At 42.6% G+C, this 26,983-nt stretch overlaps 1 protein-coding gene across 4 annotated transcripts in view; it reads right to left on the bottom strand.

Moving 5' to 3' along the window:
* The window catches only part of LOC117811937 (neurexin-1a-like), a 404,484-nt gene that overhangs the window by 159,001 nt on the left and 218,500 nt on the right, over window positions 1–26,983 (bottom strand). Inside the window, exon 1 of one of the 4 annotated variants that reach the window (XM_034682438.1) lies at window positions 1,699–2,783. The exons of 1 other annotated variant lie outside the window; for it this stretch is intronic. In XM_034682438.1, the coding sequence (XP_034538329.1) occupies window positions 1,699–1,945 (247 nt within the window). In that variant the 5' untranslated portion in view covers window positions 1,946–2,783. Of the gene's footprint in view, window positions 1–1,698; window positions 2,784–26,983 lie in introns of those variants that run through there. 2 more of the 4 variants (XM_034682435.1, XM_034682436.1) reach the window with 2 other exon arrangements.

Genomic DNA, 26,983 nt, shown 5'->3' with positions numbered 1-26,983 from the left:
TTAGCATTGGCCGTGACACCAAAAAGAGCAGAGGGGGAAAGAGGGAGAGGGGGTGAGGACAAAGGAGAGGGGAGGAAAGAGGAAGTGAGAAAGATGGCATACGTTGATGAGGACATAAAAAATGATGAAAGGTAGTGTTAGAAAATACAGAATCAAACTTTAAGGGCTATATGACTAGTATTCTCACGTATTAAAGTGAAAAAAAAAAGGGCTGTATATGTGAAACTGCTGCAGTGAAGGTGTAGGAACAAGCCCCATGAAAATTAAACCAATTGCTGCACAGCTAAGACATCAGCACTGGGGTTTTTACAACAGCAGGCTTTGTCCTGGAGCCAGGTACCGTGTTGAACAGCATGTCTCTCATTTCACTTTCATGCACCCTCCGTGCGCTGATCAACCAAAAATGTAATCATGTTACTGCCAAAGCGTTTTCTATAGGCCCCCTCGAGCTCCTTCTCATAATAACACCACGGAGGAGCAGCAACGATAACTGTGATATTAACTCAGGGAATCTGCCTGAAAGCACCACATGCCCCCCGGGGTCCTCTGGGAGGGCAGGGGGCGAGCTGAGTGTTGTCTGCCCCAGACAGGTCACGGCAGAGTGGCCTAATTGGCTCCTCTTGTTGTCTCACTAGGCCGGCAAACCTCCCATCTCCCTCATTATGACTGAGGAGCTCTGACTCCCTTGTTCATACAGGTCTGACTCGGCCCACTGATCTGGGTCTGATAAAAACATCCTCAAAATGCCAGTGCTGCCCCTGAAATGGTGGTATGACTCAACTTGAAGACTTGAATAGCTAAAGTTCAATTCAGAAGGACACGGAGCAATGCAGGGGAGATTATCTGTACATTATTGAGGAGCTTCTACTCAATGGAATACAGGGTAGCATTACGTCAGTGTTACACCAGCTCTGATTACGTCACTCCAAAATGCCTGGGCAGATGATGACTAAAGAAAGAGTATTTTGGGCATCTGAGTCTCACTAACTCATTGTTATACATCAGCGTCACTCAGAAGTTCAGGTGGAATTCACACAGAGATGAAATCAAGTGGGAGGCAAGTAGTGCAAAAAAAAAAAAAAAAAAAGTGGGAAAAAACAATCTGCAGTATTTCTCAAATCATTCACACATGCTGGATTGAGGCGAGCATACTGCAGTCTACCATGAATGCTCAGGATGAGGTTATATAAGTCCTTGGAGTTGAGATTTTTTTTTCTCCTTCTCTTTTTCTCGCCCTGCCTGTGTCATGAACCTTCTTGCCACACTTGGTAAAGAGGGCCTCATCGACACTCGGCGCTGGGCAGAGGCCAGGAGTGGCTTGACGCCCTGCGGAGCTGGAGGGAAACACATCTTTGTCTCTTCCAAACACCCAGGGGCAACATGGAGCGCCACAGCGTTCTAATCCTGTCTAATCTGGACACAGCGGAGCATCTGGAGATAGGGATATGGCTAATCTCAGACATGGAAACAGAGGGCACTTTGCTGAGATAGAAAAAAAAGAGGATGGATCTAGACTTGCAGCTGTCTTACACAGCTTCGCGTGCATCTTGGGTAGGAGAATCTAAAAACCGAGTTTGCAGCGTGAAGTATGGACCAAAGAGTGAATGACGGTTTCTGAAAGTTAGCAGCAATGATTAGATCTTCTAAAAACGTGCTGAAGAAGTTACTGAGCGCAGAGGAAGTATTGGAGATACTTACTGTGCCCTGCTCTTAGGGATGCAGGTGATCTGTGGATTGCAATAGGCACAATATGGTGACGCTTGTTTCCGTGGGAGAGGTGAATGTGATGAAGACTCTCCACAGCACCTGGGTCTGAACCCGCCACAAAGCTCAGAGCCAGGGCTATGATCCACAAGGCCAGGTGGGTGAGTGAAGCTGAATTCCGGTTTGGGGGCTCAGCTTCAGGCCTCAGGGGAGCAAAGTGTGTCCTCCAGCCTCCGAACATCTTCCCTGAGTGGCCCAGATGAGGCTTCAGATCAAGGTGGAACTTCAGTGAGCCTCACAGCCCCATACTTCTCACCTTGCCAAATCTCACTATGCCCAGAGAGACTCACACAGATCCACAGAAGAAAAAAGGAGGAAAAAAAAGTGAAAGGGACACCACAAAATGTCGGTTGAGGGGGGAGAAAAAAAACCTCTTGCAGTTCTCCACCGAGTTAGGAAATCCGTAGCAGCACCCAGGGATGCAACGAAGTGTCATAAATCATCATTTAGAAAGAATCAAAAACACTCAGGAAATTAGGACAACCTCAAACAGCAATGGAGAAATCCCAGCTTGCTCCAATTCCCTCAGTTCCCTTATTCTCTTTGTTTCTTTCTTTCTGCTCCTTTTTAAGCCCTCACGAAATTAGAAACATCTTCCCCACAAAAAGCTCTTAATATTCCAAAAAAAATGTTTGCAATCACCAGGAAAAAGAAGAAAAACAACTTATGAAGCGACTGACAGCACCTGTGCAAAGTGGGTGTCTTCAGAAAACCAAGACAGACATTCTGAGTTCCCCTCCTTGTCTTCTAGTGGTCTCAAAAGGTGTCCAGAGGAATGGGACCATGGTTAAATCCGAGTCTCATTTGCATGTGTTGGACAGCTGCGGCAGCGCGCGCGCAAGAAGCCGTGATTGCACCTGTAAGTTGTGCCAAGTAGCGCACCCGTTCCACATCTAGAGATGTCTGCGCTCAATGAGACCGAGCGACAGCAGCAACAGCAGCACCTGAGAGAGCAGCCCTGGGCAAGAACACACAAACACACACAGGCAGCATCGGCAGCGCCGTTCCAGAAGATGTGCGCAAGAGGAAGAGGGGAGAGAGGAGGAGGAGGAGAAGGAGGAGGAGGACAGAGGGAGGGGGGAGCCTCAGCAGCCAGCCAGGAAGCAGGAGGGAGAGTGGCTATGCAAATGGGCAGCATTCACATAGCGAATCACTGGAGCCTGAGTGCATTACAGAGGAAGAGCCTATTTAGACAGAATAGCAGGAATTGAAGCTATGTCCCCCAGCCCTGATTCCTTTCACAACCTCTCCCCTCTCTGCCTGTTCAGTCTTTTTAAATCCACTCTCCTGTGTGGACATTCATGAGCAGGAAAAGAAGAAAGAAGCAAATGTGAAAGCAGGACAGGACAGATTCATTTCTCTTTCTACTTTTTTAATCTTTCCAGGTTTCCTCTTTTCTCCCTTCCCCTGCCTCTCTTTTCCTTCTTCCTCCCTCCTTTCTCTGTCTGTGAATTTGGGGAAGTTGTATGAAAAAAGTCCTGCTGCGGATATGAAATATGGGAGCCCAGCAGTCCAACCCAGTCCTCGCCTCTCCATCGCCCTAGAAAACTGCTTTTCTATAGGTTCACAACCGGACTCTGCAGTCTATCGTTAGCAAGATTTTAGAAGAGTGATGATGCTGCAGCTCACATAGGGAACTCTCCCCCTCTCTCTCTCTCTGTCTCTCCTGCTCTGTCTCTCTCTCACACAAACATATGAACTCATACACATGCACGCGCACTCACACTCATACACAAACACACATACGTAAACAAAGCACGCACACAGCCTGAGCTGGCGGTGGAGCGCTGTCCACTGAGAGGGTGCTGAATCCGGGCAAGTCTGCCTCGCCTGCTAATAAAAGACCATTTCTCAAAAGAGAGGGAATGCTGATCGCAGACTCGGAGAGCAGCACGGGGCTACACGGGAATGCAGAGAACATGTGGACATAAAAGCCCTGCTGATAAACACAATCTGGTTCAGCTGGGATGTGTGCTCAGTGTTCAGAGTTCAGGACTGGAGAGTACAAAGCTCAGCTGCAGTGTGCCTGCTTCTGTGTGAACACTGGCCATTCAACATCCTCCCCTTCCAATTGCAGTGTTCTAAGCTGCAGGCAGAGAGAAAAAAAAACGTAAGCACTGCTGAGCCGATCTTTACGGTTTACAGGGAATACACAGGCATTTCATGCCCAAAGAAAGCCAACTTAGCCGGCGTGACACAGAGGATAAAGTGTCCTTCTTCTTTATTTTCACTTGACTGTTTGCGTGAAGCCAATGAAAGACGCCTCGAGCAAAGGAAGACCCAATTAAATGAGCACTTAATGACTAACAATTTATTTGATCCATTTGCTGAGTACATATACATTAGAATGGAGGGCTTAATATATAGCATGGCTGCTGTAATCTGAATTTGAATGCAGGAAAAAGAACAGAGCAGACACTTAATTGTTAGAAGAAGGACATAAGCACTAAGATGAATATAATCTGCCATCTGGCATGACGAGGACAGATGAGGATACTTCTTCTTTCTCCACTCTATCTGCTGTTGTGTTCCTATAGAGCGTTGGAAAGCGATTGAAGTACATAGCAGCTGCTGCACACATTAGGCAACTGTGTTGTTCTCACCTTGTAGAATCTCAATAACTTGGTGCAGCCACCTGGCGCTAAAAAGTCAGCAGCATGGAACCACAGCTCTGTTCTCATTTGCAATGGTGAAAAGGAATGTACCTGCTGAATGTGTTTACACTTTTATAATTATCAGCAGCGCAATCTGCATAATTACACCTAATAAGGCAATCTATCAGGGCTGCTTGCCAAGGACAACAACCTGACTTACTATGTCCTCAAATGCAAACTTCCACAGAGACACAAAATGAGATCTTAAATTGCAAAGCTCGATAGTCGGGCAAATAGAGATGGAAAATGTGCATGTAGTTACACCCTCTTTAAGTTTGCATTGTGTATTTAATGGAATTCTGTGTTAGTATGCAGCACCTGAAGTTAATGACATCAGCAGTGAGGTGATACCTTCATCAGGTTCTTCATTAGTTAGTTGTTCATTTGTGCCCCCAAGTGGCCAGACTGTGAAGTGCACATCAGGTTAGTGGATTTATAACAAAGCCAGCCTCCTCTGTCTGACAGAAGATCCATAGCATTCAACGTGATAAACAACCGGTGCAAGCAAACATCATCATTGCATCAGATTACACCAAAGATTTACATTTGATGGGATGAAAATCGTCTGTGATCTGATACAATTTTAACACTCTGATCAATTTCTATGAAATCCCCTCATCCTGAATACCACTCCGCCTTCAGCAGCTTAACCTTTGCTCGAGTCATTTCTCATGACAAATTGGCCATCTGACGTCTGAGAAGCAGAAACAGAGAGCGTGCATACAGCTCTAGGGAAAAACGTTCACATCTAAATTCCTTCTGCAAACACCTGAGACCAGGACTTAAACTCATTTCAGCACAGTTACAGATCTGATCGGCTTTAACCAGATGATTGGAGAGCACCGGCTACAAAATGAGAAAATCCTCCCTCACAACTAAACTTTCATTACTTAAGTGTGTTCTTTTCTTTTTGTCTCTTCGTCCTGTTAGTGGGATGATGTCTTGACTGAGAGCCAAAAACAACTCTTCTTTGTTTCCACTAAAGACCCCAAAGGACTGTGCAAGTCTCTCATGCATGTGATGCTTTGAGTATGCTTCTCTTTTTTTATCTACATTTTTCTGGTTTTCTTTGTTTCTTTTAAAGGTGAAAACATGATGGAAGCCATGGAGAGTTATTAAAAAGCAAAATGGGGGAGAAGATAAAAAAAAAAGAAAGTGTGGCTGACTTTCCCCCAAAGTACAGGATCAGCCGGGGGAGAAATTGGTCTTTGGTGTTATAGCCCCTCAGAGAGCAAAGAGGAGTATATAAAGGAAAGGGTATCTCTGGTACTCACTTAAGACTGAGACCACAGCGCACTGAGCTGATGAGTTGATTTTGGAGGACTGGAGGAGCAGTGACTGGAGAGCAGCAGATGTGTGTTCTAAGAGTACCTGACCCGACTGAAGCAGGGCCTTTAAATCAGTTAAAGGACCATCAGGCGACACTTTAGCTCACATGGAGAGACCCTTTAGAGATGGATGGGCACTTAGATCCACTTTGACAGAAATGTTTCTCCCTTTAGAGAGCCACTTTCATATTTACTAGCAATTACAAGACGACATACCATCTAATGAGGTATTATTTGAGTCAAAGCCACTGGAAAATCTGTCTTGAATAGTACAATACACTTGTGATATTAGATTTGAGAGCCACATAAAGCATCCACACACATGGAGGTGAAAATACGGATGTGAAACTCTTGGTTCAGAGCTGTTTGTGCTTTTTTTTTTCAACACAGTGGAGGTGTGACAGATCTCATTTTGACCAACATTTCCCTGGTTTTGCACACAGCATTGACACATGATGGTGCAGCCCAAAAGCACTTAGACCTGCTGCAACTATAGCCGCTTAATAATGAGTAAGACAATGCTTTGCTATCAATAATGTGTCACAGCTAGCGTACACATTCAATGTTAGCTAATATCCCCCCTTTTTTGTCCCAAAGCTACGACTGCAATGTTGAATAATAGCTTTATAGCATTAGCTAGCGCCGTAATATCACAGGACTAGACTCCCTCTGGTGACATTGAACAACCACCGCCAAAATAGATCATCAGCAGCAGGCACTGAACTCCCCCAGCTACAATTAGGAAACCGTAGTCTACAGTCAACACCCACAGGGGTCAACATTTACTACAGCCAAATAGCTGCCCTGTGGCTATTCTGATGATTGGTGTTTGAATTTATCACATAATATTACATCACATTATATATCATTATACTATTTCATATCAGATATCCAAGCTTAAAGGGATAGTTTGGTCTTTTTAAAGTGGGGTTGTGTGAGGTACTTGTCAATAGTAAGTGTGTTACCCAGAGGGGATGACGGTCGGTTCGGTCCCTGTGTTGAGCAACCGGCAGGAGAACCGGAACTGAAGCTAGACTATCAACAGCTGCAGACGGGGTCAAATCCACAGCGTCATATATCTCATTTCAAGAAAGCACTAATGTCCTAAGTTCTCCATTTTCAGCTCTTTCTGCACTATTTTTGGATGCACTACACATGTGTTCCTCTGCCTTGAGTGCACTGATCAGCTGTTTGGGTCTGCTTTGATTTGAATAAGACAGAAATACAACCAAACTAAAAACTGAGTGATTCTGACAGAGATGATGACATGGCAAGTGGGACTCGGTAATAGCAGTACTTCAGGACCTTTCTGTAACAGAGGAAATCAGCGGCTTGCATAGCGCTGCAGTCTGCATCACTCCAGAGTTCCCTGCCTTACTGACTGTTTTCAGACTCACTTTAATTGTCAGAAGTGAAATCAGGAAAACAGAAAAGCTGAATGGGAGTACGTTTTCAGCTCTCACGTTTGCTTATGTATTGCATAATGACACAATCAAAGATCTGCACTACATGTTTGTTTGTTTTAAGTTATATTTTTGGGCGTTTTACCTTTATTTGATAGGACAGCTGAAGAGAGACAGGAAATCTGGGGAGTAGACATGCAAGGTATGGTCGCGGCCAGGAGTCGAGCCGTCGACCTCTGCGACAAGGACTATAGCCTCTGTATTTGGGATGCTCAGACCGCTAGGCCACCAGTGCCCCTATTACATGTTAAGCCTCAAGAAATTTGGAAAAATCTTCCTTTTTTCTGTCTGCCATGCTTGCTTCTTCGGTGTGTGGCTGTTGTAAGCTCAAAACTCCAGTCTTATTTAGTTTTTTACACTGAAAGTTATATTTTCCCATACAGAAATACCTTAAATGTCTCACTTTTCAATATGCTACATAGCGTGACAGGATAATTAATCAGGAAAAAGACAGTTGCTAGGGTGAACCACCAAGAGCTCACGAACACACGTCCACACGTCTTGCCTGCATCTGGGCTCCTTCGCCCCTACGACATGTGAACCTTATCAAAATACACAGTGTGAGCTGAGGACTAGGCTGACTCCAAAGCATTAATATGTCAGCTTAATAATGTTTAGTATTCATTTTCTTAACTGTGTCAAACCCATCAAAATGTAAAGCGATGAACAATATCTGTAGTGGACTCTTACACTGACAGCTTTTGGGTCCAACTTTTGTAAAATTAGCTAAATGACATGGAACAGTTGACCCCGTCTGTATCGGTCCAGCCTTCATTCAAGTTCTCCAGCTGAGCTGACGGGCCACTACCTCATGTAACCCCACAAAAAGACCGGAATATCCCTTTGACTTCTCTCATTCAAACCCAGTATTACAGAGGCTTTTAGTAACTCAGTGTGTTGTGTGAAATAAGTGTGAATGTGTGTTTACATTGGCATGAACACGATAAGTAGACTGCTTAATAGCGTGCAGGCGACAGCTGCTCACACACTGTTTCCTGATCAGGTGCAGTTTACTGTATCAGATGCAACTGTTGGCTCGGAGCAGATCAAGCATGCTGGCCCAGCCATGCATGAACTGGCTGTACCTGTCGAGTGCTGGGATGACACATCTGTGCCAGGCACAACAACATATGTGCCCTTCTGAACGAGAGCATTTGGAGGCCTTTATCTCTGGGGGTGAAGTGTGCACTGGTAGAATGAACATACTGTAGGACACACACTTTTGGAAACTGCTGAGTGTTGAGGTTGTTGGTATCAGCCCCCTGAGATTTAAATCAGCAGAGAGGAAACAACAACCGAGTGGAACTGCATGGTCAAAAATTCAGTTTTGACGCACATGAAACCTAAACAAAGAAACAAGCAGCTGCTCCAACTACGCTACAATCTCATCCTTCCCTCTGAAGACATTTGACTCTCACAGTGCCTGTCATACATTGACATAAAATATTAAACCTGAGCTCTTTATTCAGTAGGAGTATTCTGCGAAAACAAAACGTGTCATTACTCATCCAAACGTGGTTCAGGATGCTACAGAGGGAGACAGATGAGCACACAAAGCACTGATGCTAATGTGTCCGTGTGTACAGGAATAGCAGCAGAGGGCTGTCTTAGTCATCCCCGAGATGTGACATGATAAGACCGGGCAGATACAGGGAGTCAACACTCAATACAAACACACAAGCTGAACAGCATTTCAACAGAGAGGGCAGCCAGAGTGTCAATACTGCTTGTGTTAGCCGAGGATGTTACATCAGGTGCCTGTCTGTCACATTGTTGCACTGTATCTGTTCGAGAGAGTGAAGTCAACTCTGACCTACGTGCATCAAAAGGCGTCGACTAGCTGCTTTCCAATTCCTGTGCACCCCAGCATGTACCGTGCTGCAGTCTTGCAGAGTCCTGCAGAGTCCGGGGGTTTAATGTATCACCACAGCTGTGGCTGCCCTCATGATTAAGTGATTAGCTCTTTCTAGGATCTATCGCTCATGCATGTGCAGCAATCACACAGGCAGTGATTATGATATCAAAGAAATAGAGCATACATGCATGTACTGTAAATCAGGGAAAATCATCCAAGCCAACATGGTTGATGTAAAATGCAGGAACCCTTGTGCACCACATAGAGAGTTGTGCTGAACACGCTGTTCATTATGCAAGCTGTGAAGACTACATAAATAACACCACTCAAGCTGATAAAAAGGCCCACTAATAGGAAATAATGCACAGTTAGTGTTGTTAAATCAAATCAGCGGACGGAAATACGCAGCGATTTACTGTAATGACTTTACTTAGGACAAAACAAAGACACAAAAGGCTGTATCTATTTTTATTCATCCTTTCTCTAATTTTTGTCTCAAATGGCTTACATAATTCAATGAAGCGGCTGAAAGGAAATAAAACTGGCTGATTTAAAAACACAATTTCTGATTCTGTTCACTTCTGTCATCATAATTTGGTTTAAGTTTGATTTTCCCATACTTACAGCCTTTTTTATTTGGGAGTAGGGATGCACCAATCAGATCCTGGTATCGGATATCGGCTAGGTCGGACTCAAAAAGCTAGATATGGGTGACAAAGGGCCGATATATAGTGCCGATCCATATGGCAGATCTATTCATCTCAGTTCTATGCTTTTCTGTGTTTACAACAGCCATGTATGTGCGTCTCCTACGTCATCAGCGTCTTTATAAAATGTGCTGCTGATTAATATTGTCACAATATCAGATGCAGAGAAGGGAAACAGTAGAGTATGCTGGGTAGAGTAATAATGTATCCAATGATTTTAATCCCAGCCACAGGTACACTACTTCTGTGGGAAACACTCTATGGAAACACTACCTGGACATATTTTTTATTTTCTCATTTGAAGCAGTTTTTTTTATACATAATATTTAATTCCTCTTATCAGATTCAGATTCAGATTCAAAATACTTTATTAGTCCCCGAAGGGCAATTCAGTTTTACAGTCAACCTGTCCATAGTACAGAATATACAGTAAGGAAATAAATGACACGTCGTGACATCAGCAACTACCACAACCAGTGACCGTACAGCAAAGCGGGATGCTAGGTAGTTCCCGATTTATTCTGCCTTTGGTGCATTTAGCAGCCTTATGGCAGAAGGAATAACAGAATTAGCATCACTGCCAAGAATGTGTCCCGATTGGGTCAAAATTCGGTTTGCTTTTTGGACCACACGCACTGTCCAGAGGGAGCAGAGGTCCTCAAATTGGACTCAAGTGACTTTGGAGCACAGCCTGATGATGTCATTCAGACATTTCTTGTCTTTTACAGAGAGACAGCCAAACCAACATATCAAGGAATACGTTAGGAGACTTTCAATAAAACTCTGTAACTCTGAACATAGAATATTTTCCACTGCTGAGGTTTAAAGTTGAATTGTAATATCTTATGAAGATGAACTCACCAAACTGCTGGTACACATTTATGATCTCTTGAATAATGATACTGTCAGTTTAAAAATGTTCATTTTATTTTGGTTTACAAAGTCAGAAAAGTCTGAAGTTGCCAAAACATGATTCTATCCTCACATTAAGGAACAGAGATTGTTGAATCAATACAGGGATCGCATCGGCTAGTATCGGTATCAGCAGATACCAAAGCCCAGGTATCGATATCGGTATCAGGGCATAAAAAGTGGGATCGGTGCTTTTAATGACTCATTGTTGGTCATAGACACCAAACTGGCTACATTTACAGTGGTGTTTTTGCTATTTTTGTTCCTGTGAGTGTCCGGAGATCCTGTGTAACCATGGTAACATTGTTTACATACAAGATCAGCTGTTAGCGGCCCGTAGCATGTTGATGCTAAACTAAGCTAGGCCCGATGTTCCCTGCGAGCTGAGGAGAAGGAGGCGAGGACGACGTGCTGGTGTTGAGGTGCAAGCTTAAAAAGACGACATGGACCTGTCCTTCCACCCACCGTTATGGGGAATGTAAGATCTATCTACGATAAGGTGGACGAGCTAACCCAACACCAGAGGGAAAACTGGCAGAGAAGCATCATGCTAACAGAGCTAACACTGGACACGAACGCCACATTGGAAGGATTTCACCTGCTGTGGGCGGACAGGATACAGGAGAGCGGGACTGGATGGGCTGGGGAAGAAGGCCAGCTCAGTCCTGGACCCTGTGGAGGTGGTGGCTGACAGGAGAGTTGTTGCCAATCTGTTGTCTCTGATGGACTATATATATTCTTGTTGAAATTCTTGTTCTGTACACCTTCTTGTTTGCTGCTGTAACTCCATGAATTTCCCCATTGTGGGACAAATAAAGGAGTATCTTATCTTATCTTATCTTATCCCTATTTGGGAGTGTTGGTTCAAGAACGGCAGCGTCACAATCTTGCATGTGTACATGAAATCCATTCAACATGATGCAGAATTTTCTCTGCACAACAATTTATCATGGTGAAAGCACAGTGACATGGTTTATAGTTCAATAATGGCACTGTTTACACCTCTTGTTTAGTGTAAATACACATATATATGTATGCATAAACATGCACACACTGTGCACAGCAACCTTTCCATTACCACGTCTGGAGGAAGCCCAAGCTACATACATGGAAGATAAACAGATGGATTTTTTTTTTCCCTCTGTACACTGAGCTGTTTGTATAGCCAACAGGCTCCTTTTGCTCCTTTCTCTCGTTGGATTCTGCTGGCGAGGGATGCCACAGAATCTGGCTGATGTTGTGAACCTTTTTTCTCCCCTCCTAATGCATAAACGATGCCACAGCAGTGTTATTCATTTCCATAAACCCATTTAAATACACATAATGATCAAGTGCAGGGGAAATAACATTCAAAAATCCTTTTACCTAAGTGCAAATAAAGGTTGTGTGTGTGTGTGTGTGCGTGCAGAAGTACGTACGCACTGTCTTGTGTGTGTCAGGGAGAGTGTGTGTGTCTGCAGATGCATAAACCAAATCCTAACTGTCAGTAAGAGAGATAGGGGTCACAGGTCGGCAGCTTTTCGAAGGCTTTCTCTCTATCTTCTCTGACAGTTCCCAAGATGCAGTGGGCCACCAGGGCACCGTGTCTGTCTCTCTGTGTCTGTCTGTCTTTTGAGAAATCCGTCCAAAGTAGATCAGTCTCCTTCTAACAGTGCTTCATCCTGAACAGGTCAAGGACAGACTGCGTCTCTCATCAGGAGTCTGCAGCTTCTTTGTTAACAGACGACTCTGCACAAACTAACTGGGACGTAATACAAATGCATTTCAATAAATTTGAAGTATTAATAAACACTCCAATGAAAAGTATCCCATGTCCTTTTGAAAGGGGTTCATTGCTTGTGGAATTAAATCTGCAGCAAATAAAGTGAGAACAATCCATCCTCTGTTGAGAGGCACACTACAGCGCACTTCTTCTGTTCTGGTTTTGAAAACATCAACAGGAATATGGTTCTTGTGATCACTGCAGGTGGTCAAGGGAAGATCCTTCTTCGTGTGTGGGTATAATGAAGAACATCCTTCCTAAACAAAGCACTACTACTGCTGCTCTTCTTTCAGGTGTTCTTCACTTGAAGTGCAACTCAACAACGTGACGTGATGCCATGTATTTCAAGAATCATTGTGCATTTTCATTTCCAATCTCTGCCTTGAAGCAGTCGGTTCAAAGAATTGGTTGAAAGAAAATGAAGTACGTGAAAGAGATGAACTTTTAGGGGTCAGCCTCTCGTTGCTCTCTCTATTATAGCACTCCATGCAGGAGTTGTTCTTCACGTATAAGCTTCACACTCAAACCTCATGCATGAAAAATGCACAGAGCTGAAGACTCTGAAACAAAAGGTGAAACAGTGTGAGGCTTTAAAAACAGTCCTGCTCCTGCAGAGAGAACAAAAGAAAGTCCCTGATACTTCGACATGCAAGAGTGACGCAAGGTAGAGTGGAGCAGCTGAACAATGAGCGCTGCATGGTAGGGGAGCACTAAGACTGCTTTTGGATGCGTTGAACCCAAGAGTAGGATAAAGTCATTTAAGAATACAACCACTTTAACATTTTAACAGCTGACGCAGGTTGAAAATGTGCTGCCAACACAGTTTAGAGGCTCTGAAAAGGAGCAGATTCTGGGTCAGTCCCAACCACTTCCGGCCAGGTATTCTTCTCAGCTGGTTGAACCATCCTCTGCAGAGCTTTTGGACTCTGGCTAAAAAGGTCGCTTACAAAGAGAGGAGATGTCCAGGGCAAAGGCTCCCCTGATGTGTCACCACTGCTATTTGAGATATCAACAGCATGGGAGATAGTGTGACTACTGCTTTCAGAAGTCAGAACAGACAACCATATCTTCCTGCAGATTCCAAAAACGTACTGAGTCAAGACAAAAGGTGGGGATAAGATGTGCTTACATTGTCCTTGGTGATAAGATCAAATCATGCAACACAGGAGCAAAAAGAAGGCCATGAGTGCTAACCCTTACAAGATGCACTGGAGCACTCTCATCTAGGTGAAGGCTTGGTATATGAAGGACCCGTGCCCTTCAGCCCAGCACGCAATGTATGTTTAGTGTCACACAGATTAAGCGAGGTAGCGTGACTCCAGTTCTTTCCATCGCAGGCTTCACTGCACGTCCTGTCTGCAAAATCATCAAGGATGACCACCTCCAGATTTGACACTCTCTCAGGTCTCTTAAACTTTCACTTTTACATGAATCCAGTCTCACAAAGTGTTCTTCATGGAAGGATTTCTTACAATGAAATGATTGAATGATTTCTGCTAAGCCTTGGCTCTGACATCTCCTGAATTGAGTGGGCTACAAAGAAGCATTCACTGATTTGTTCTCTCTGGGTTTTGAGTGAATTCATCCCAAACACAAAACATCCTGGCTAAAAAGAAAAAAAAAAAGCTTCAAGTCTTGGCAGGTTTTCTCTATGAAGTCAGGACGGCGTCATTGCTGCGTCTGACTTTGTCTGAAGACACAGTGATCACTCTTTGCCCTCTACCTTAAGCTGTCAACAAACAAGGACGGATCTGAAAGCTGCAACCCATGAAGTTTCTCTTTATACCTGCAAACTTAAGTTGAGCTCAAGGACATCTCTGCAGCCAGATGAGTCCGATCGATCTCTCGGTGATGGTGAAAGAGAGGAGTTTGTATTGAGGAGCCCTGAGAGCAAATTGTTAATATTACTTGAAGTGCATGGCTCTGCTTAGACAAACTAAAGCTTGTTTGTGATGGAGAGTGTAGAGAAACAGACGCTCTTTCATTTGCTTTGTGGCATTACTGGACGTGTTTGTCAAGATGCTTCTGTGCCTTTATATCACACATATATATGTTTGTAGTGCAACGATATGATATTTAGAAAAAAAAATCTACCTTTTGATCATGTCTGATTCATTCTCTCACTCTTTACTTAGAAGGCTCTCATACCAACACAGGCAAGAACCATGAAAGGAAGATAAATATAGGTCCATCCTGAAGGCTCGTCAATAGCAAGGACTCAAGTGGTGTAGTGTACAATCTTGAGCTTACTTGAGGCTAAGTTGTATAGATATGGAAAGGTGTTTTCGGCCCTGTTGCATATGAATGCTAGCTAGAGCCAATAAGCACAATGGTGACAATGATTTCTCCTGAAAAGAGAAAGCATGAGTCTTTTAAGCAAGTGCCCTAGAATGGGAACTTCTCAAGAAGCCTTTGTAACTGAGACATGAGCCAAGGAGGAAGTCCGGTGTAGATTATTTAAGAGTGACAAAGTCCATGTAAGGATGAGGAGGAAGTCAGGAGAGATAAATGGGTCTTCAAAGCATTGGATTTTTAGAAAGTGAGACTTCCCCAAGAGGCAACCTCTGGTCTAAAAATATGAGTTCAATGCGGACGTGCTAAAATCTGCAGTTCATCAAGGATCCAGCTTGAGGCTGGCTCTGGAAGTACCGGAAACCACATACACACCAATTCACTAAAGCTCTTTACAGCAGAAATAAACATGTTTACAGCCTGGTACAAAAGACGAGTGTAGTCTGGATAGCTCATTTCTGGATCGGCACACACAGAGGTACAGCTGCCTGCAGGAACACTGCAGCTGTTGGCTAGGAGGCTCAAAGCCCGCCTCTTTATGTCACAATCGCTCTACAGCAGCAATATGGCTGCCGCCGACGATTGGCCTCAATGACGTCATGGATACTACGTCCGTATTTCATACAGTCTATGGACTTCCCTTGTTTTCAGAATGCAGCACGGTGCAGGACCGCCAGACAGCTGGAGTCATGTGACCAAGGTTTTAAGGTGGTAATTACTGAATCAAGGATTCTCCTCCTCCTCTCCTCATCCATGTTGTCTTTCTGGTCCTCTGAAAACCTCTGACCTGACTCTAGGCCTGGTTTCGCTCATCATGACGGTTTGTTGTTGTAGTTAAGTGAAATAGGATCTGGTGATAACACACCAGATCGTATTTATTCTGAAAATTAACCATACATTTTCATTTTGTTTTGTTTTGGTGCCTGACTTCCACAATAGAAGTCCTGCATATCTGATCCTGAGGGCTCTGACCTGCCAGATTAGAGACGGAGCTCGAGTGGATCCAGTGGAAGTTAAAACATTGACTAGAATAGAAACCTATCAGATCCGGTGGAATTTGTTTGTTACCCGCTACAGCAAACCCCCCTGACTTTAGGAAGGTAGCAGCTCTGACTCAAACTTTGATTACTTTTGAACCATCTGCTACCTGGTGGTTACCTCTTACATAAATGATGAGCACTTTTTTAGAGCTGTCTGTAAGTGCATCAAGATCATATTGTACCCACATGAACCTGGACTCTAGCAGAACAGCAAACAAAGTAAAATTGCTTCTTGCAGAGTAGTCTCTCTCCTGTGTGCACTTCCTTCCATTATATTATTTGTTACATGGCCCTGCTCAAAAAAGAAGAGCCTCAGCTTCTGTCATTTTCAATTTAAAGGCGAATATGATCCATCTTAAAAAAAAAAAAAAGGACCCCCAGTGGAGCGGACGCAGTGCTCTCTTTGAAATGGAAAAAGTAGCATGCTCGCACTGCAGCTGTTGTTTATGTTCATGATGCTAAATTCTAAGAATGGAGTTGAATTGTGCCTGTTATTAGAGTTTCATCTTATAATTCTAGTTACAGGTAAAAGGAAGATTAGAAAACTTCAGTTAATTTAATTCAATGACTCATCATGTTGCATGTTTGCACAATTAATTACATCCAAGGACTCATCATGTGGTATCTTGTCAGCTTGTCAATGTCACAGCAGGATTGATGAAACAGTATCCTGTTTGACTGACTGTGATCAGTGGTCACAGTTGGAGCTCTGCACAGCCCAGCCTCGTGCTCCGCGTGCAGCTGGGGACATAATAGGTTCATCATTATGGCAATGAGGATAACGAGCCAGTGGAGCACTTTGGCTCCCCTTGAACTTAAGTTAAAATTCATAAATATCAGTGCATCTTTCTCAGCTTGAAATACCAATCAAGAGAGTCGCACAATACAGGTGCGACTCTGATGGTGGTCCCAAATGTTAAATTAACTAATCATGATTAAATTACCTCTCGTTGCAGACTCATCCCATCCTAGATAGAGAGTGTCTGCCTATTGAAACTCACAGTGTTCATCGAGTAAGAGGTGTAATCAACACTTGGAAAGCTTGGCCGCCTAAATATGCATTAGACTGATTCAGTATCATCTGCATGAATCTATGGGAACATTAAAAAAGGCTCAAGGCTTTAGATTTCTAGCTCTCTTTATCTCTCTCTGCACATTGCCTTACTGCTCCGACCTTCTGCCTTGCTATACATGCATTGATATGTGCTCACAGGTACAATGTGTGCAATTCAATTCATAATATATGTGAAGCTACCAGTCAAATCCAGCGCTCATGGTGTTTTGGAAAACTAAAAGCACATTTCAATTTGCTTTTCATTGATCTGAAACTCACATAATCTCTGCAGTTAAATGACTTCTGAATCTGAGAGCATTCACAGAATTCAACAGAAGCAATCAGACTTTTTTTTTTTTAGATGGTTAAGTACAAGGGAGCGTCTTTATTTATTTATTTTTTCAGGGGTATTTAAGATTCTTTGCCACAGTTCTTCCATGTAAGTTCAATACTCCGACTTTAAGAAAGAGGGGGATATTCACAGCATCAGCGAATCACCCAGCTGGGTACTTCAGCAGATACTCTGTCGACTAGTCAGCACTTTAATTAGTATTGTGTTGTGGAGAAACAACAGCTTCTTATTCCCTGTCAACACACCCCTCTGGGCCACCAATTAATAAAGAACACCTCAAAGATTATATTCCCACCACTGCACTACAATCACTCCTAGATGAGATTCTGATTACAGCACAGATTCAATGAAGACAACCAAAGCTTGTGCTCACATCTGATCTGACCACATACTGTTCATTGACACAAAAGTAATGTTCAGAAGCCCTTAAGAGAGACAAAGCGCACGAGGAGCTCTCCCCGACTGAGTTTGTGTCATTGACTGCACACGACAGCTCCGTCACTCTGTATGAACAGCAGCATGGTCTTATGAAGCGATCCTACATATGTTAGACACCGCTGCTCCTCCGCCATGCCAGCATGAAGCTGCATCACATAATAAGCCAGAGGCATGCGTACTCACAGCTGTAGCCTGTGTTTTAACAGCAGTCATGTATGTGTGTAAAAGCCAGATTTAAGAGACGTTAGTATTCCAGAAACACAGCTAAAAGATGTAAGCGATTCTACACAACTCCCTGCTGAGAAAGCAACTGCATGAGCAAGGTTACAGACATGTTGCAGCATCCACAGCGGGAGGGATGGGAACCTGGTTTCCATGCCAACAGCCTTTAGCCAAATATGGACAGCGCTTCCTGGCACAGAAACCCATTTAAATTCAGATATTCAATAAGCATGAAGAAATTACTGAGAGGCCAGATACGGACCACTGATACCGATCCTGGTTTGATACTGAGTTAGAGGTGGAGGTGGAGGAAGACAAAGTAAGAGAAGCTAATGGAGTGATAAATATTTGTCCACTTTACCACAATCTGTGTGCAACAGCTATGAAATATGCATCAAATAAGTGCAGATCAACAGCCTGTGATGTAGCTTCAAACACAGAAAAATACCCTGCAGGTGTGCCATTGGATCAGGCTTTACTTCCCTGATAACTTGATGAAATAGTGGAATAATAATGACATAATAATATGAATAAAAACAATAATTAATAATTGAATAATGAGACAGCTTTACTCCTCATGCAAGAGAAGAGTTTGTGAACGACAGGACAAATCTCCTTCTTAAAATGAAAGGCTGATCCCATTGTAAATTTCATCTTTTTAACAAATCCTTTATAATAATAACCATTTTACTAACTGTATGTTGCACTCAGCCTGGAGCCCACTTTTGAGATCTGTAGATCTGAATCTATAGAAACAGCTTTAATTAGTTTAACTTATATTTCTCTGCATGACTCTGCAGAGAAATGTAGAATCTGTAAGTCTGGGCCTGGATGTTAGAACAAGAAGTGTTCTGGTTTCTGTTTCTAGTACATTTGTAGTCCGAGTGATGACCTGTCACGTGTCAGCAGGCTAACAGTCTGTATGGAGAGCAACAACATCCTGGCTCCCATTGGTTGTAATCTGTGGACGATTTATTGTATTAATCCCTGTTAGCAAATATCTGCATTCAAGTGCAGCTTATAATGAAGTGTGTTTGTGTTTGGCCTTAGAGTAAGATAACAAGAAACAGATATTTGGGATAATAGTCAAATGGATGAAACATAGTCACACACACACTACGTTTTTTGGGGAGAAGTTCAGTCGAGGACAGCTGAACTGATAGGAAGCAGTGACCACTGAAGTATGTAAACCAAAACAGTTTGCTCCCTACTTTGGCAACATGGAGCGTGGAATCTATCATAGATGTGTGCTGATGTGTCTGGGCCTGTGTCATGTTCCTGTTCGGTTGTCCAAAGCAGGGGCTGGAGTGGCTCAGTTCATAGGAGTGATCTCGACTCCATTCCAGTAAAAGTGATAACTGAAAAGGTAAAAGGTTGCAGATTTGTCCTCAAAGGACTGCCAGGTTAGGACTAAGAATAGGACAATAAATTATGAAAGGTCACACCTCACCCTTCGACTAAGCGCCAATTATGGTTGGCCACCCATAGTTATAAAATTTGGAGGTTGCAAGTTGCAGTGTCAACTTTTTAATCCTTTTTTTTCTAAGTTTCTTTTTGGTCTTTACAGTTTGATTTCACACACTGAAAATGTAATAATGTCTTTTTTAGACATAATAATAATCATGATAATAATCATAATAAAAATCATAATAATAATCATAATAATATTCATAATCACAGTCATAATCATGATAATCATAACAAATAATAATTAAAAATAGCAATAATAATAATAGCAATATTGATGATAATAATAATAATAATAATAATAATAATAATAATAATAATAATAATAATAATAATAATAATAATACTGAATAATAATAATAATAATAATAAAAAAAAAAATTATAATAATAATAATAATAATAATAATAATAATAATACCACTAATCATAAAAACACTAGTACTACTACTACTCCATCCATCCATCCATCCATTATCTTGACCGCTTATCCCGTTAGGGGTCACGGGGGGGCTGGAGCCTATCCCAGCTGGCTTCGGGCGGAAGGCAGGGTACACCCTGGACAGGTCGCCAACCTATCACAGGGCTAACACAGAGAGACAGACAACCATTCACGCACACACTCACACCTACGGGCAATTTAGAGTGATCAATCAACCTGAGCATGTTTTTGGATTGTGGGAGGAAGCCGGAGTATCCGGAGAGAACCCACGCATGCACGGGGAGAACATGCAAACCCCGCCCAGCCCGGGGATTCGAACCAGCAACCTTCTAGCTGTGAGGCAACAGCGCTACCCACTGCACCACCGTGCAGCCCACTACTACTACTACTACTACTACTACTACTACTACTACTACTACTACTACTACTACTACTACTACTACTACTATTACTACTACTATTACTACTACTACTACTACTACTACTACTCATCATCATCATCATCATCATCATCATCATCATCATCATCATCATCATCATCATCATCATCATCATCATCATCATCATCATCATCATCATCATCATCATCATCATCATCATCATCATCATCATCATCATCATCATCATCATCATCATAACAATAATTGCTAAGACTTATATCTCACTTTTCTAGGTACTAAAATGTGCTTTACATGAAGTACAAACATAATTCAAAAAAGTAAAAAATAAATATATAAAAATAGAAAATAAAATAAAATAAAAATAAATAAAAAAAAGGGGAAACCTGCAGAATTTTTCTGAGAACCCCTGGTCTCGAGGGTGATTCATTTAGATTTCATGTAAAACAGGGTAAGTCATGTTGTATGTGAGACTGCATCAAAGTAAACTGTACTGAGACTGTTATCATGCTACTTTAAGCACATGCAACTTTTTGTCACAATATTGCTGTGTTTTATTAGATGATGTTTGATATCTCTTATTAGTTTTGAGAAATGATGCAGCTCTATGACACAGATAAATATCACATGTCAGGCTTTAGATATAATAGCTGCTCATCAGACGCATTCATTTTTGGCTTGGTCCTTTCTTCAGATTTGCAGACAGTAGAAAAAGGATGTTAAATCAGCAAACTGATCATCACTAAGGACTAAATCTAAAATGACTCATACAATGTTTGAACAATATTTGTGTGCATGCAAGTAAATCTAGTTCAGTGGCTTTCAATCTGTATTTATGGTAAGAGAATTTGTACTTTATTTCAAGGAAGATTGAACAATGAGAGACTTGGAGCTTTGATAAGATGGAATGGTCTTTTAAATGTGCTGTTAAAAAGACCTCAGCTGTATTACCACCAGTTAAACTCCACATTGGATGAGCCATATTTCTTTTAAGCTTGTGTGCACATTTAGGAGGATGGCCATTGAAGTGAATGCACAGAAGCACTTAAGACTGCTTCTCTTATTTCTTGGGGCACAATGGCCGCTCAAAGCTAGGGCAAGCTTTCACCACACACTGCAGCCCAAATATCTCCAAACCAATAGATTTTTTTTTCTTTTCTTTTGCTGCGCTGCATTAAAAGAGGGCCACAGCCAGGGCAAAGAGGACATTACTTCCATGTGACAGCAGGCTGTTTACTCCAGCGCCGCGTATCCCCCCTTGGCCTAACTACTGGACTTGGTGTCCCCTTGTATTGATTGAAACCAAACTAAGTGGTCTAATCTGTGCATGCAAGGAAACAGGCCACCACACAGAAAGAGGACAAAACTGTCTGCTGTACACCCCCCTGCTTGAGTGTGTATGTGTGTGTGTGTGTGTGTGTGTTTATCTGCATGAATCTGGAGGGCTGCCATGACTGTACTGGAACACAACTGCCCTCATTTATGAAAAGTAAATTCTTGGAATACACCAGAAGATTTACAGTAGGCTAAACTGGGGCAAATATTTGCCCATACAACATCGAAGAAGCGGACTCAATGCATTCTCACTCACTCCATAACTGTCAGCGAAAGTCCAGCACACAAGATTGGTTTTCTTTTCTGGACTTCTTGGATTTTTTTTGATTCGAAGTTTGAAGTTGTTTTAAAATATTTAGTTGAATTCTGCTCTTTGTGAGCTGATGCAAGAGCATGTGGGCTCCTCTGCGTCCAAGCTGTCTTTAGACTACGGGATGAGGAGCCACATGATTAAAAAGGATTAGGTTACTTCATTCTGTATGTACTTGAAAGAAATCAGACCCATGTCTACTGTAGACCTCATAGTAAATACTGAGCCTGAGGCCAGTTAGACTATTCTCAAGGTACAAAGCCACTGGAATGAGCATTGACTCAGACACATTAGAAATCAAGTGAGAGGGGCTCGTCTTCGCCCCTCGGGCCGAGACAATGGAGACCAGACCCACACACAGCTCCCATTGTTGATACAATATTGACATGGCACTAATAGCTCTGGCTCGAAGCAACCAGGCGAGACAAAATTGCGTGAAGGCCAGGCAAGCCCCTCACTAGCCTCACCACGACCCACTTTACTTCTACAGCAAACACCATTCTGTTTGTCTCTGTGCATTACCCTCAGAAGCTTGACCACTGCAGGCACAGTCCCTCAGGAGGTCTGGACTGGAGTTAAAGTCTGACAAACACACGCCAGGCCAGCTTCTCAATGAAACTGGAACTTTTTTCCAACCTGAGTGGACTTTGTGGCAAAGTTTAAAATCAATTGAATTCAATTGATGTGCTTTACCGGCATGAAAGTAATACTGAGAATATTAAAGTTAGTTTTTATGAAGTTTGAAGAAACAGACAGAGACATATTTTTTTTTAATTAAACCAAGAAAATAGCAGAAATAGATTCTTTATGTAAGGATGTCTGATGTTGAGTGTGTCTGTTGAACACTGCCCACCAAAACCCTGAAAGTCTGAAGATGGATATATAAAGATCTATTGATATACTTTATATTTGTTCAAATACTGAGCAATACTTCCCTCATATAATATATGACTGCACAAACAGTATGTCAAATGTTCCACGCACATTAAATAAACATCCAAATATGTCCCATGCCATATCATAACATATACAGACTCAGTACTTGGCTAGAGTATTATAAAATCTGTGGCATGTCATCACTCTTTGTCTTTTAAGCATAAAAACACTGAGCTGACATCAACAATGTGATGTGTTGAATTCAAAATACGGCATCAGTCATATCAGGAAATTAGCTTAACTCCACAGTCTGGTAGAATCAAAGAGGTCCCATTCTTGGGATTGTGTTAGTCCAAATATGACGGGTGACAATGCCATGGTTGGATAAGACCAAGTCCCAGTCTGGATTTCATCATATATGACTCATACTTAGAACAAGATCTCAGGATTCTGAGGCACTTTGTGCAGTGACACTGTTGAAGGTGTATCTGAGTTAAAGTTGGTGTTTTTGTGAATGTAGGAGACTTTTGTTTACATTGGTGTTGTATTCTTATGTGTGTGCATGCATGTTGCAGGGTGTGTGTGTGGGTCTGAGTGGTCATGCATTAAGTTTGTCAGAGGACCCTCCTTCACAGTGAGTAAGAACAGCTCTTAAGGCTGATTTATACTTCTGCGTCATGGACATGAGCACCACATATGTGTCTGTGACGTTCAGCAATTCTCCACCGAAACGCTTGAGGGGAGTGTGGTCTCTCTGATAGTTTGGTTGCCTGCTTCCGGTCCTGCTACGATCTCTGTTTACTTTTCCACATCGATTCAGAGCGTGTTATGTTAATCTACAGCTGATACATGTTGCTGTTTATCATGCAGACATGATTACATAAAGAGTAGAGAGAAGGAGATGAAATAAACGGCCGATGAGCAGGGATCCCGGAAGTGCTGTAAATGCAGGAAATACAATGCTGCTGAACGGACCAATCACAGGGCTTGCGGTCCACATCGATTCTACACGTAGTTACATTTTGGAGGAGATGCATGTCAGCTACGTGCGTAGGCCTCTGTGTAGGTACGGGAGCTACTCGGACCTCTGGCGTATGCTACACCGTCGATTCAACGCAGAAGTATAAATCAGCTTTAAGTTTGTCAGAGGACCCTCCTTCACAGTGAGTAAGAGCAGCTCCAAGAGCTAACACTTATTCTTTTTCAAGATATAAGCCAGCAGAAGAGAGACAGGAAACAGGGGGAGAAGAGAGCGGGGGAAAACATGGACCAAATGGTCGCGGCCGGGAGTCAAATCGGCGACCTCAGCATCGGGGACTGCAGCCTCTGTACGTGGGGCGCTAAGAACACTAGGCCACCAGCGCCCCAGAGCTAAGACTTAATTATGTCTAATATGTGTGGCACTATAATAACAGAAGCAAAGTTACATGTGTGAAAAAATAATTAAAATAAAAATGTAATCATTTAATTATTTACAAATACACAATGTTGGCTTTAATATACTGCATCAGTTGTTGTCTCACAGCACTTGTTATGTTGACCTAAGCATACAAAACAATATCCATAAATACTTATTAGTCAGTTAAAATATGTTTAAGTCTAAATGGTAATGTTCTGCTTTATACTCTTGCTTAAAGCCCTGATGTTCTCCACACACAGACACACACTGCCCGTGTTTCCTCCCTCACTCGTTTACTAAAATGTGTTTGTGTCTTTTTATTTCTCTTGGCACCGAAACAAGCTCATAGCAATGAGACCAAATGCGTGCTTAACACCATTCACAAGCATCATAATTCATTTAGCATGCATGGTGAGGAATTTAATTCATCTTGGCCAGCATGGCTTGTATTTTTTCCTCCTCATTTCACTGGCTGTAGGTATATCCAGTGCAGATAATTGCTTCTATAAATACAACTCTTAGACATCGTGTCCACAGTTCATTCAAAAACTCAAAGTACTGGCACATCACTGGTGAGAAGTGTTGGGGAGATGATGAGGAGAAGATCTGAAGATTATTTTTGAATCTATGTCATCATCTCGCCAATCATTCTGCAGTGAGTGCTGCAGCGCTGCGTGGAGACGATGGAATATTTTTACACCCAGAGCACAGACAAAAAGTGGTGGAGTGCTCTGGAAATGTAAACCCTGTGCAAAGTGTATGTGGACTCATACATACTTACACATATACACAGACAGCAGATAAGGAGTAATTGCAGAAAACATGGTATGCACTAAAAGCTGGGGGGAAAAAGGCAATGAGGTTGCTCTCACAAAGATAAACCACCTTACTTATAAGTAACTGCTACTGTCCTCTACATTACTGCCCTCACCAATGGATAAGACTGAGTGCATTAAGACTACAGGACACTCTTCTTATGCACAAATAAGAGAACATCACCAGTTATGATTGAGCCCACGTTTTCCTCTTTTTTAACATTATGCTCATCTGCGTAGTGTGTTTTGTTCCCTCCTCACAGTTTAGATGAAAACCACATGTTTGCAATAGAACCACACACACACACACACACACACACACACACACACACACACACACACTGCAGTACTGAAGAGGTACGGGCAGTCCATGTTCAGAAAGCACCACAGTGAGCTGCCTTAAAAAACCCTGGCCGTTCCTGCTTGCTCCTTACTCAGGCGAAGGAGAGCCAGAAATCGGATGAAACAATGATAGATGTGTCCTGGTTTAAAAGATAGATTTCATCTGGTCTTCGAAAAACAGGATGTAGAAAGGGGGGACGGGGGGAGTAAAGGTTACCTCAGTTCGGGGGTCCAAGAAGAGCTGGCAGAGATATCACTTTTAGCTAACTCATCAGAAATGGAGGATCTGTCATTATCAGAGTTGGGAAGTGAAACATTCTAGTTACTACTTTTTAAAAGGAACTAAATTACAAACTGAAAGTAATTAGTTACCTGCTAAAATAACTTCTGTGTCAACATTCTCATTAATGCCTCTTCCCTCTGGTCTCAGCTGTACTTTATCATCAGGTCCCTGAAAGCAGCAGACTCAACAGTTGATATGGGAAGCGTGTGTTCAACAACGTACCATTCAATCAGTCTGTTTAGTGCACCTGGCTTACAGTGTGTGCAGCTGGATGGTGATTTAAAATTCAAGCTATGGCTGTTTGGATGGAGTGACTCCTCCTTGGTCTGATGAGCTAACGTGAGCTGTACCTGGGTCAGCTCACAGCAGCAGCTCTCTGGACTCTAGAGCTCAGTAGAAGCCTGTTGTGTGATGTGGTGCTTTGTGAGATTCAATTCCTGATGGTAGACAAAGTTTTCCTTACTGCACATAGACTCACAACTATAATCTTGTTCGTCAAGATAAACAAAATGCTCCGGTCTCAAAATATGAAGCCCATGTGGAAGTGTTAAAAACAGCAGTTGAGGCTGGCTGCAGAAACACCAGAAACCACATTCACACCCATTCAAAAAAGACGATCTTTGCAGCATTAATAAACATGTTTACAGCCTGGTTCAAAAAACGACTTGGCTCTACGTAGCTGATTTCTCTATCGGTACACACTGTACTGGGGGGTGAAGTTTTTTCCAACGCAACGGTTCAGAAGATATTAAGATTACAAGATTTTGCCCAAATAAGGACATGACTGACTTGACTGACAGGCAGGAACACATAGCTGTTGGCTAGGAGGCTCAAACCCCGCCTCTTTACGTCCCACTCCTTTGGATGAGTTCAGCATTTCAAATATGGCTGCCGCCGACAATCGGCTTCAAAACAGCGCTCAGGAACAGATGGGTGACATCACGGATACTACGTCCATTACGCATACAGTCTATGGTATTTCCAAGATGGGAAACTCACGCCTTAATGATCATCAGCCATAGTTTGTGATCTCTGCATGTGACACCCTCTCTCTTAAAATGCTTCTGTGCTAACCTAGATGTAACCTTGCACAGTTGTTAGCAATCTGATATAAAGTGGTGAGACCTCTTCAATTTCTGAGAATGGCGGTATTGAATTTGAAAAACTAAGTCAAAGCAAATAGTAGAATTACATGAATGTGTTAGCAGCACAGTACTCACAACATTTGTGAGTATGTGAGAGCAATCTGGTTATTGGATATTTGGCAAGAATGATAAATGGATGATTGGAACGCCAGAAGCAGCGAAAGGTTGTCATTTAGGAGGGAGCAATCTGCTCAGCACAAGAGGTTATGAAATTGGGGGACTGGGTCGATGGTCAGCTTGACTGCAGTGATTGTGTCATTCATACATCTCTATTTAGAAATGTGGAGGTCAGAGTGATTACAGGTCTTCTTTGTTCAGTTTATAAACAC

Source organism: Notolabrus celidotus, chromosome 4 (assembly GCF_009762535.1).
Source record: "Notolabrus celidotus isolate fNotCel1 chromosome 4, fNotCel1.pri, whole genome shotgun sequence".
Taxonomy (NCBI): Eukaryota; Metazoa; Chordata; class Actinopteri; order Labriformes; family Labridae; genus Notolabrus; species Notolabrus celidotus.
This window is presented reverse-complemented; position numbering and strand designations above follow the sequence as displayed.